At 36.4% G+C, this 13,434-nt stretch overlaps 1 protein-coding gene across 3 annotated transcripts in view; it reads left to right on the plus strand.

The window, feature by feature from the left end:
* Window positions 1–13,434, plus strand: part of NKAIN2 (sodium/potassium transporting ATPase interacting 2) — a 1,094,549-nt gene that overhangs the window by 554,509 nt on the left and 526,606 nt on the right. For all 3 annotated transcript variants that reach the window (XR_008380247.1, XR_008380248.1, XM_053592354.1), the window contains one exon: window positions 3,726–3,806. Coding sequence is in view for 1 of the 3 variants with exons in the window: in XM_053592354.1 (XP_053448329.1) it covers window positions 3,726–3,806 (81 nt within the window). In the remaining 2 variants the exon portion in view is untranslated. The remainder of the gene's footprint in view (window positions 1–3,725; window positions 3,807–13,434) is intronic.

Consider the following 13,434-nt stretch of genomic DNA (forward strand, 5'->3'; position numbering starts at 1 on the left):
TTACATAAACTCATCATGTAGAACTCTCTTCACACTACAGAAATGATCATAGTAATCTAATAAAAGCCAGATCTAGGCAGGAAGATGGGTCATCCTTCTGAAAATAATAAGATCTTCATATTGCTACTCATTCATTCCTTGGTATATGAAATATTGTCTGAATACCTATTTTGTGCAAAGTACTAAGTTTAGAACTTAGGGATAGAAACAAAAATTTTTTAAAGATTGTCCCTTTTCTTAAGGAGCTTATCATCATGCATTGTAGAAAATATGAAAATAATTAGCTATAAACATTTGGACATGCAATGAAATTAGGACAAGCAAACTTTATTGCAGCACTAAGCTCAGTCAATTCTGAGTAGATATCACTGAGGAGGTGATATTTGAATTAATCATTGAAGAAAAATAAAAAACTAATAGGTGGTGAGGAATGCCTAAAAGAAAGAAAAAGTATTCAAGGATAAAGGAATAATATACAAAGGCACAGAAGTGGAAAATAACTTTCCATGTGCATGCAACAGCAAATCATACACGTGTCTGGAATGCAAGATGATTCCAGATAACTGAAAAACATGGGTCACTACAAAAGTTTGGAGATAAATAAAAATCAAGAAATATAAAATCCATATAGATGAAAATAAATGAAGCCCTGCCAGCAACACGGTTAAGCCAAGCAGGTTGAAACTTTCATGTGTGGATCAGAAAAAGGACGCTGTCAACTATGTTTCTTGGAAGTGAATAATGGACCATTACACAGTCTGTCTCAAAACTTTCATAGTGACCTAAATACATGGCTCAAAAGATAACAAAATCATGGAGCTTCATGAACCATAAATTAAACACTGTACTTCCCTCTGTAAAATGTGCATTTCTGTCCACATTTTTGAGAGAAACATAAGGATTTATATTATACATTGGTAGTACTATTTCTGTACCTTTGTAAATATTTTTAATTATTTTATTTATCCTTATGTGTTAAAAGTCTAACTTAAGAAAGCAATGATGACATCTATATGCAAAATAATCCCTGGAGTATGGTAATTGTACCTCCTCATGGGATGCTACCCCCCAGTTCGATGCTACTCCCTCCCCAGGCAGGCATCACAGCTGCAGAAATGTCCAGCCCACCCTGCCCATCACAGGACACATGGCCACCACTGCCATTTTGGAAGCAGGAGTGCAGCTGACAACTATGCAACAATTAGTGTGGGTACTTCAGCAAAAGTAGGGCAGAAGTAGCCAGGCAGTTGGCGTCTCCTTCTTTCCTGAGTGGCCAAAGGCATGCAGCTGGCCAGTGTGGAGTAGAAGGGAGTGAACAAGTGAGAGTGGTCCCAAGGATCCGGGGACCTGACCTCCCCCAACTGTCCCCTTGCAGCCCACTCTCATCTCCACATTTTCTCATTTCCTAATTCCACCATGTCTGTTGATGTGAATGGGTCCACGGCCACTCTGCTGAGAACCCTGGTGGACTTATCTCCCAGAAAGGTGATCTGAGCGACAAGGGCCAGCCCTGCCTGCTCTGGGCTCCTGATGGTCAATCCCCACTCTTTCTGGACTGCCTCATCTCTAATGCAGGTGGTCCCATTTTGAAGGCCCCAGGATGCCATGCCGAAGAGGAAGATCCATGGGCTGGAGTATGGGAGGCCTGGGTCCTAAGACCTAGTTTCACTAGTAGGTCTTGTGAACCTGCTCTTGTGACTTTGGGACTCCTTGTGACTTTGGGACTCCTTCCCAATGAAGTTTCTGTTTGGTAGGATACCTGGAAGTGAAACATGAAAGCTCAGAGGTACTTGAGCCCATAGACTGTAATTTTGAGCCTCCAAGTTGTTTGGAACCCCCAGGTGTTGAGTTGGTATAATTTCCCAAACTTGATAGTGGGAAGAACCATCTAGGATGCATGTGAATGGTCTTTCTCCTGGAGAGATGATTCAGGGCACTCACGTGTATTGGGACGGTTCAGGAGTCTCATTTTAACCAGTCTTCCAGGTGATTTGTAGTATTTACAAGTTTGGGAAGGGCTGGTATTTTTTGTTCTGACGTTAGTTACTGAGTGCTCAAGGTCTGGATGTCTCCAGTGGTCATGGTCTGTAGTCATTAAACAGAAATGTAAGTGCAGAGTATTTCACAGTGGATTCATCAGAGAAGGCTTCCTCTGCAGCATGGTATCCTGGGGGCCTCAAAATGGGGCCACCTGAACTAAAGGCAAGACAGTCCAGAAAGGAGTTGACCATCTGGAACCAGCAGCATGTAGAGCCAGCCCTTGCCACTTAGCAGGGTTCTCAGTGGAGCGGCCATGGACACATTCACACCTACAGACATGGGTGGAAATAGGAAATGAGAGGATGTGGGGATGAGGGTAGGCCAGGAGGTCATGGTGGGAGGAAGTTGGGTGTTCATGTCATCTGGACCATTCTCACCCACCACCTGGGCTTGCTCCAGCTTCTCTTCAGGGGCCAGCTCTCTCGCACGAGGAGAAGGCATCACTGTGAGGCCACTTCTCCCCTCCTTTAAAAACTTTAAGTGAAGGATATATTCCTGATATTTTGGGCCCAAAACATCAGTGCACTTTATACACAGGAACACATTATACATGGCAAAACATGGAGTTTTGGAACTCCATATACAAATGATGGGAGCAACTGGAAGAATGGGAAGTGTGGTTTTGGAGGGAAGTGACGTGGTATCTTCTTATTCTACTTTTAAAAAATGAACATCTGTGTTTTTTTCCTTTGTTTACATCAGCCTCCCACCACAGGCTTCCAACCTGCTACACTTTTGTTTCATTAAGTCCATAAGATAGCTGGAATGGCATCTTCTTCAAGGCATTAAGCCTCTTCTGTTAAGCTTTGCAGGATCTTTTATCCAGGGCCTGTTGTATACTCCTCCCCTCTTCCTTCCTGGTTCTTACCACTACATATCTTTTTGTGAATCCTGTGTGATGACTATCTCTTTTTTAAAATTTATCACCCTCACTTGAATTCCAGAAGAATTTATCATTTTTTTGTCAATATATCATTGAATATATTCTCAGTATATTTCCAGCAATGTTGCCTTCTAGGTGTTCAGTATATTTTAGTTTACTGAGTCATCAGAACTGTCCCTTGATAAGAAAAGTTGTCATCATTGAAGAAGGTACACTAAATAGACAACAGAACAAAATTAGCGATAATAGCTACATGGCCACTGTAGTGAGAGATAATGATAGGATGAAATAAGGAGGTGTGAACAGATACATGAAAAAGATTTACTGAGAAGAGGAAACTGATTAGGTGGGAGAGAGGCATAAAGACTGATTTGAGATGGCCCCACACAACTTGGAGAAAGGTTGTACATTATCTTACGTGGGATGATTTTGTTTAAGGAAACTAAGTCCTCTTTTAATGGGTTGTATTTTCCATGTACATTAGTGCATCTAATTATTTAGATCTCTAGAAAGCAATCATTTACTCTTAAAAAAGAAATGTAGACTACCATTTCTCTTGTCTTGAAACCTAATAATTATTCTCAATTATTTGAGCTCTAATGTTATAGAAGTCCATAACAGTGAGGGGAAAAAAGTCAACATGAGAGAAATGTGCACTTAATCCTGTTGCTTAAAAAGAAGCAGTATCTAACATTTCCTACTAATCTTATAACTTGGGTGTGTCAGAGTTCAAGTTCTATTTGAATTGTACCCAGCCGATGCAAGATTAATTGTGTTTTATTTCTCTGTTGCTTCTCTGCAGTATGCTGTCTGGCTAGTCCTCTGGGTTACGTGGAATGTGTTTGTTATCTGCTTCTATTTGGAGGCTGGGGACCTCTCAAAGGTAATTTACCATCTGATTTGCCTTCATCATTGGTAATATGTCAACAAGTCTCTTCCTAAGTCAGGCAGAGTCTTACCCTGCTTTTGTCTCTTAAAAGCAGTTTACACAAAGGTAAATTGAAATGTGTACTGATTCACATCTCTGGATGTCCATCATTAACAACACATTTGGTGTGTCCCAAAAATATGCTTTTTTTAAACAAAATGAGTGTGAAATATTGATTATCATAATGACAAGGCAATGCACTTTTCAAAGTGCTTGCCCTATCAGAGGTTTCTAAAGAATAGGAATATTTTCAGAGAAAAAGAAAATCTTGAAGATTTTTCAAATCACTTTGTTTTCTTATTGCTCTTCTAAACAATTTCATGATTGAATGCAAATATTAGTATCATAATTCAAATCAAACAATTTGTGGGTTTTATTTGAACAAAATTGTTACCAGAAAGATTCTAGCTTATTACAAAATGAATCAAATAAGCAGTTTATTCTAAAATAGTCTAGGAAAGACTTTAAATACTTCCTTTTTCATTTAAGATTTTGGTTCTTTGTGCGTGTGTGTTTATTGTGGTTGTACATAAATGCTTTGCTATTGACATAGTGTAGCTTTTAGATCTTGGAAAACATCATCCTTCCTCTGCTAGAATACAATTAACAGCTAATAACTCAAATGAGGTAATTCCTTCGCGGGTAATAGTAAATCTTGACTCTTGTAATAGTAAACTTACGTGTACTTCCTCATATTACCTTTAAAAGAAAGAGACTGTAAAACCTTTTTTTACTTACCCCTTATTACAGCAGAAGGAACCTGCCACGATGCTGACATTTTTAAAACCCAGAGATGCTCACATGCTAAAAAGTTCCCCAGGAACTGCCTTTGCCATGCTGTGTATTTTGGGGGAAGGGGAAGATGGAGTGGTGGTACCAAGCACTGTGAGCATGTTTTGTGATATTCATTTATTATTTATGCGTGCTATATGGCTTTCTGTCAAGTAGAAATCATCTTGATTTGTTTCTGTTCAATAATAGAAGAAGAAGGATAAAGGTGACATGATGGTGTGAGAGGGAACCGAGGCTCTCAGGATGTGTGAATTATGAACAGATCTGGGGCAAGTCCTCACCATGCCCTGCAAAACCTGCCCTGGTGGATGGTTGTTTCTGTTTCCTGCAGGGCGTGATCCCACATGCTCTTGGTAGCAGGCAGTCTTTCTCAGGAAGGTGCCATGACCAATGCAAAGAAATTGTTCTACAGTTCTAGGAGGGACACAGACAGAATTGCTGCTTAAAACTCACATTTGCCTCTGTGTGAGAAAAGCAGATAGGCTTTTCCAAGACTTGAATGCCTACCCAATTTCTACATTTCTGCTACTCTATAATCCACTTTCTTCAAAGAAATTCCACACTAGGGTGACTTTTCATGATATTTTCAGTTTTAAATAATCACCTTAAAAATTGTAAGGCAGGTGTTTAGACATATTGGCTGAGTAAAATGATCCAGCAGATCAGAGAATTTGTTTAATATTTGAAAAAAGGGAGAGAGAAAGATTTAAGCAAAGCTGGCTGCAAAAATGTCGTGTAATTCTGCTCACTGCTCCACACGATGACAGCAGGAGCAAAATAAAGCTTGCAATCTCACGACCTCAGGGACGGGCATTGAATTCTGGGAGATAATGGCCCTAAGAATTCTGGGAGATAATGATTATACCTTGGCAATGAAGCAGTTAATAATATTGTCTATTCTTCTCATCTTATCAACCAAGATTAGGCTCTGCAGATCACATGAAAATTTAATAATTTCCTTTTAAGAAATAATCTAAAGGAAAGCGATAAAGGTCAAAGTTATATAGCTGTCTTTACTGGCTTTTTCCTCCTTTTCCTGCTCTCAGGGTTGGAGAAAAGTGTATTATGCCATTTAATTCTTTAGTCATTGCCACTGCCTCACATTCTTCAAGTAATACAATGCCAGAAGGAAGCAACTGTGATGGAAAAAATGTGCAGATAAAAACTCAGAAATGGGACTCCTTGAAGCTTCTAATACTTAAATTATAGAACATAAACAGTTGTTTTCATCAATCTACCAAAAAATAAATAAAATAGTTTGAATGCGTCTACCATATGAACGGTTCAGTTAGTTTAAAGCAGAGGAAGAAATATGGAAAATAGAATCAAGAAAAAAAAATTGTGTGCTTTATCTATGTGAAAGAGGTATGTTTGTTTTCCTAAAATGTTTTGTAAATAGGTAACTGCTTGTAACTAGTATTAGCAAGGACTGGTAAAAAAGTGGTAAAAAATTAAGGTAAACTTTAGTTACCTTCCTAGAGTTTAGAATTAGTATTGTCTTTCTGGCTTCTTCTGATATCCCATCTGCAATATGCTTATGAGTGAAACACAGAGTCTAGGAGTCTAGTCATTGAACCACCCAGTGTGTACATTCAGTAATTAATGACTTAATTATAATAATATCATTTACAGCACTAACCCGTTTGATCATGTTTTCTTTGTACAGTTACATAGTTAATGCATTTGCTTCATTGAAAATTCTGTGAGAGTTGAATATTATTATTAAAATTTCAATTAACATTTTAATTATAATGCCCATAATTTTTAAGGAAAAATAAAACTAATCAACTGGAGAAACAGCTTTGAAGAAATTTTATCTTATTCAAATTAACAAGATAATGCACATATAATGTAAAATGGTGCATACTATGACAGCATTCAATAAACATACACATTGTATAATAATTACTTCCACACTATTTACATCATTGGTTAGTTATTAGTGTTGCAACTGAATATCCCAGAGCATCCGACAGGGTCGCATTTCCTGGTTGATATTTTAATAGATGTCTTGTTAAGGAAACGGAGATGAAATTAGTCTATAAACTGTCTATATAAATATCTGCTACCTTTGTTAACCATGGTCTTTGAAAATTTAAAGTGACTTGGGCTATTGGATTACTAGTTTTGATAATTCTTCATAAATAGTTTTATTATTCTGTTGTATTATTCTTGACAGTTGTAATTCTCTTTATCATATATCAAATACAGAGGAAAGAGAACTAATCCCAGCCATCAACCAAGTTGAGATATTTTGAACAGACAAGAACTAGGCTATTTTTTCTGTAGTAATTTTTAACTTTAAAGTGTATAACAATTTGAAGGAAAACACATATAATATGGTATATAATCTATTTGGATTATCACATGGGGAAATAAAATTTATGAAATAAGTTTTCAAATAGTAACACCTAGATGAAAAATTTCATCGTCTTCTTGTTAGCTGCAAAAACCTATATTTTATTTCAGGTGGCAAAATTGTAAATTACTTGGGCTGAAATTATATTCTAACATTTTTCTTTATGTGGCTGTTTAAGATCTTAGTTTCTCCATTTTAATAAATAGAGTTTCATTATTGAGTGATGTACCTATCTTTAGAAATGAAACAATAAACTTATAGCGCATGGACAAGAAACCAGGGGATAACTTAACACAGAAAACAACCCAGTTTGCTTTTATTTAACCCTTCAACTAGGGATGCATGGATATATCCCTCACGCATTATTAAATTATCAGAAACTTACCTAGTTAAACATAGCCCAAAGAAATTAATTATGCTTAGTAATATATGTATTTCAGAAGGAACACATTTGAAATCAACTCCTAGAAAGCTGACACGTTCTAGTAACTTTCATGGTTGCTTCAGAGACCTACATGAAAATTGTCAATTTAAAAATTTGCTATATAAAAAAAGCCACGTAGGATTGTGGCCTATTTAAGTGTGGGAGAATAAAATTGCCCTCTCGTGACTGTAAGAGACAGAAAGAAGATAAAACCTGTCATACGCTGTAGGCTATATGGAGCAAATCCTTAAAACCAGATGCGAGAGCAATGTGGAGTAAGGGACTATTGCAGAAACGCCTTTATTTCTTCTACAACAAACTGAAATATTCGTTTAGAGAGGTATCAGATTTTTAGATATTTTTGCTCTGTTAAATCAATTTTTGTATCAAATTTTTTTTGTATGACCTTATATGTAAAGAGAAAGAGAGAAAGACTTGTTATAGTCATTTTTTATTTGAGTCAATATTGTTATTCAAGAGGTAAAATATCTGTACAGTTACTACTAAACAAAAAATAGTCTGAGATGATTTCAATTAACTGTAATAGTACTAAACCCTTTAGAAAAAAATGTATTTCCCAAACATAAAGTTAGATTTTGCTGTATGATGATAGTAAAATGTTCTACTTTTTTTTTTTTTTGGTCTCACTATGTCACCTTTGGTAGAGTGCTGTGGCATCACAGCTCACAGAAACCTCACACTCTTGGGCTTAAGTGATTCTCTTGCCTCAGTCTCCCAAGTAGCTGGGACTACAGGTGCCCGCCACAATGCCCGGCTACTTTTTTGTTGTCATCATTCTTCTTTAGCAGGCCCTGACCGGGTTTGAACTCGCCAGCTCTGGTGTATGTGGACGGCACTCTAACCGCTAAGCTACTGGTGCCTAGCCTGTTCTAGTTATTATTAAGAATTAAATATGATGTAATTCTTTCCCTTATCTAGAAGTGAACCAACCCATTATAATTTGGTCAGTCACCACCTCTTTTCCCTTGTTTTCCTTGATAATTCATTGAATATTGCTGATTACTTTCAATTTCATCAATTTTTCTTTTCTTTGTCTTACTTTTTTACTTCCTTATAGCACCCTTAAATTGGGGACGAGGGTTCTTGAACCTTTCTTATTCTGTCTACATTCTTTTACCAGAAAATACCATCCAGTGTCATAATTTAAACTATCACATTTACACATATGTCTGCGAGACATATATATCTTCAGTCCTGACCTTGTTGCCAAGTTGAAGTCCCACGTCTCCAACTTCCTCTGATGCTGTGTCAATTTCATTGTCATCTTAAATTTAACATGTCCAGAATGATTTATTATCCTCCTCAAAGAATCCATCTTCCTTAGTTCACTTCTTACTAAAAGAAGGGGGGAAAAAAGCAAAGAAATAAAATTCATTTTCAAAAATGAATAAGAAAATGAATTTTTAAGCGGAATATTGAAATCTTTATAGATTAACCAGAGCAAGAAATGCATATTTTCACTACGTATATAGTATTTGCGTGTATGTGTGCGTGTTATTAACTTTAGACACCAACAAACTGAAAGAAATAGAGATCTATTGGAGTAATAAGGACATGGGGAACGCTCGTATTTCAAAGAGATGAGGTGACTTTTTAAAGATGCTGTACTCTGGAGGCTTTTGGTGATTCAGAATGGGGGAAGAGGCTAAGACGTCAGCCTTTAACCCTACAGAAGAATATTTTTGGAGACTGTATATATCAACATAACATTGAAGGACGTGGCTTAAAGCACATGGACAATTTTCTGTAAAGGCACTTGGTGAATTCCAAACAGGGCTAAAAATATAAATGGGCAGACTCTGGAAAAGTATGCTGAAATTTATTTGGCAATTGTGTTAGATGAGTTTGCAGATGGGGCGGGGGGCTTTCCAGAATAAACTAGATTTATGGTTGAAAAGACCTGAAGAGCAGAGCAGGGGCAGCTCTTCCACAGTTGCCCAGTGGCATTTCAAATGCCTAAAACTAGGACAGTCCCTTCGTCTTTGCTTCCTCTCGGTAGAAAGGGATAGCTCCCTGGTCTAACTTTTGGAGATTAACACTCTAGCCTCCTTCTTCGTTGTTATAATGATAGGACATTATCCCTTCCCTTATTTTTCCCCTTTATTTCCTAAAATCTTTTACCCTAGTGCCATGGGAACGGGGTCTGAAAAAGTAGAAATAAGTGTAAAGTGGAGTCTGAGAAGTAGTTGCCTATGACTGTAAGGTGATAGAAAGAAAGGAGTAGTCACACATTGTAAGATGTGAATGTGACTGAAGCCTGTATGATTCTGCCTTTGTATGGATGTTGCTATAGGTAGATGTTATAGGCCTATACTAACACTTCTATAATTTGGTATTTGTTAAACCTCGTTTGTAAAAGCTTTAGAATATATACAGGCTCAACTCAGCATAGTCCTTAATTAAAATAAACTGATGAGCCATCATTTATCTGTCTAGTTGAGAGAAGAGTGAAACATCTTAAGCGAACGATAGCATTATCTTAGACCTTTTTGGTTTATTTATATGAATGATATCAGGCAATCAAAAATTACTACATGTGCTAAAAGAAAGAACCTCATGATTAAAAGTGAAGAACTCAATAAAAATGAATTCATTGCTAAGAATATTATGGGGGCATAAATATTAGGAGCATGCTTATAGAAAAACGTATTATCTTAAAGGGAGCTATTAAAAGAGAAGAAATACTGGAAAATCAATGATTTAAATTTCTATCTGCAAAAGCTAGTTGAAAGAATCAGAAAATGAAACTCCTCAAAAGTGAAAGATTGAAATAATAAGGGCAATAGCAGAACTGAATACAATAGAAATAGCAGAATGGGATATAATAGAAAAAATCAATAAAGGCAGATTGTTTCTTAAGTGTTAATAAAACTGATGAAAAGCCTATCAGGAGTGGTTAAAGAAAAAAAATGAATAAAGGATAAAAACATTTTGCTATTATAAGTGACCCTACAGATTAGAATGACAGAGAAAGAGTATATTATGAACTAGTTGTAGCAAATATTTTGATAATCAGGATAAAATAGACAAATTCTTCGAAAAACACACTTGAAATAACTTAAAAATCTGAATACTCTTTTATACATATATAAATTGATTTATTAACCAATATATTTTTTTTGACAAGAAAAAAAAATACTTCATATCCACATGGCTTCACTGGTGAATTGTTAAAAATATTTAAGAGCGTTGTAGTAACAATATTACCCAAACTCCTTCAAAGAAGAAAGAGGAAATGTCTCCCACCTCATATTTTGAGGCCAGCATAACCTCACTTAATGGGGATAGGTGTGATTGTCAAATGACCTATAGATTACTAAATTGAAATATAATAATATAAATACACGTAAGAATCGAAACAAATGCAAAATATTTTTCCATGATTTTTTAAATAATTATATGATATTGTTTTTCACACTGTATTATAATAATGTATTTATATTTCCATCTCTTCTACTCAACTTCAATTTGCTAAAAGGTCGTATGTCGTCATCATGATTCAGAACATCTGCCTCTGTTACCATACAGTAGTAGAGAATTATAGAATCAATGAAGAACATTTCAGATGTTTATAAATGAGCCTATTTTTTTATAAAACAAATGCAACAAATTTCTTTTATCAATATATTCTAATCATTTATTTACTTAACTATCGCTTTTTCCATGTAGAAAATCATGTTTTATTCATCACCAGGATCAAGAAAAATACCAGGCATAAGAACAATGATCACTGGAATAAAACCAAATAATAATAGAGTGGATTTCAGTAACAAGCTAGAGCTCCTGGAGACTTCCCCTTCTATTTCACCACTGCATGGACAAGGGGATCTTCTACATCTCTCAAACCTGGCCCAAGACAAAAAGTAATGCCAGCGCAGGTCACTTAGAATCAGTGTTCTTCAAAATTAACAGTCACATGAATTGTCTGGAGATCTCTTTAAATTAAGAATCATATTATTTTGGACTGAAGCCTAGCTTGTTACATCCCTAACAAACTCCTACATTAGGATATTCTTTTCTTTCTGTTGAATACACTTTAATGTAAGTACAGTAGAACCTCTGTAAGCTGACTACAGAGGTGGTCAACAAAAAGACCTAGGCCTACTGCACTAACACATATATGTGGTGCATGTCTGGTCCATGAAAATTAGATCAGCTTAAGGACATGGTCAAGGTAGGGAGGTGGTCAACTATGGAGATTCTACTATATCTTATTACTGGGAGCCTTTACTTAAGGCATATGGCGAGCTTATGATTTCTGGCCATCCTTTGAAACAGGGATCTAGTGTAGATTTTGAGATTTGTGCATAAACAAACTTATCACTTGACATATTTCATAATACTGACTCTAATCAAAGTATCAAATGATGCAACCAACTAGATTACCTAGAGCACTGAGCGGAACCTACGCCTAAAACTCATCCTTTAATACCCACATCATATATATCCTTCTTTTGTGCGGCAAAATCCCTTTTAGTAACTCTCCATAACTTTCTCCAAGGTATGGATGACCCCAAAATGGATATGGCTGTGGCTCTAATTTTTATTTATTTGCATCAAGATTTTTTTTTTGCAGTTTTCGACCAGGGCTGGGTTTGAACCCACCACCTCTGGCATATAGGGCTGGCACCCTACTCCTTTGAGCCACAGGCGACACCCATCAAAATTTTTATTATAATTGAATTTCTAGAAGCTAAAGATCTCAGTTCCCAGGGTAATGAAGCTCTTGTGTGCCCAGTGCAACTTTGATTGAAAACTGAAACTATGTCTGTATGTTTTCACTTTGATCTTAACCTTCCTTATTCTTGTGGTTAAAACAACATAAACCATTTCACAGTTCTTCCATTTCATCTCATCATTCAGTTGCATTCTTTATCTCCACAAGATCTAAATGGCATCTACAGTTTCTATCTCTCTAGTAAATTAACTGCGTTGAGTTGTACTTTTTACTTTGGCATCTTTTCCTTTTGCTAATACCCATTTCCAATGCCCTTGTGAGTGTCGAGACTCCCATCCTCTCTTTTGTGGGGTTTAAAAAGTCTCCTGGGTAGTGAAAGGTGAACTTTCCCCATAGACCAGTTCCCATGAGCATCAGGAAAGTCTTTGGGCACGAGCAAGTGTTATTTCTGCTGGATGATTCAGGAGCATCATGCATGAAACATGGTGGTAGAAGGCCTCCCAGAGAACACAGAGAACAGGCAGCCAGAGCCACCTGATGGACGTGCAGAATGATCTGATGAGGACTTGGCTCCCCAGAGTCTCAGTGCTGCTGGCCAAGTTCAAGGTGACCAGCCTCAGCATGCTAATTTACCTGTTTCCACATGCTGTTCTGCTAGTCATTCAAAGGCTTACCTTACCTAATTTCTGCAACTTCTTACTCTGCTTCCTCTGGGAATGGTCTTGTATCGTTTTAGCTGTGTTCTTTCCAATCTGTTATTAGGAAATAAAATATGTACAATTTTCCTTACCTAATCTTTCTTTCTTAGTAACCTTTTGTTCTCTCCTATAAATCAAAAGTTTTGATTTCAAAGCTATTATTTCTGATGTGAATATTGAGAGCTTCAAAAAAAAGAAAAATTAAGCACTAACCATTTCTTCTGCTTTCCTACTAAAACAATGCTAACTCTCTTTAAAACAATGAGAATGTCGTTAACTCACAAGGGAAATTTTGCAAAAGGTAAGTATGAAAAATAAAGGCCTAGATACTACTATCCCACTGTAGTATCCTGCTGGAAATAAAAAGAAAGCAGGTACAAACATAGTCCAAGCGATGACCATTGCTTTTTGTCTCTAAAGATTACTCTTTAGATATTATTCTAGAACAGCAATTTTTATTCTGTGCCTAATTTTCAATAGCTGTGCTTTTATAGGTTTGTTATTTATAGAGCCAGGTAAAATTACAAGAATACATTTGCATTAAGTAGCTTTAAGTTTAGAAACATTTAATTTTTTTTTTGAATTTGAAAACCACTACAGTTTTTTGAAAA

This window comes from Nycticebus coucang, chromosome 5 (assembly GCF_027406575.1).
Source record: "Nycticebus coucang isolate mNycCou1 chromosome 5, mNycCou1.pri, whole genome shotgun sequence".
Classification (NCBI taxonomy): Eukaryota; Metazoa; Chordata; class Mammalia; order Primates; family Lorisidae; genus Nycticebus; species Nycticebus coucang.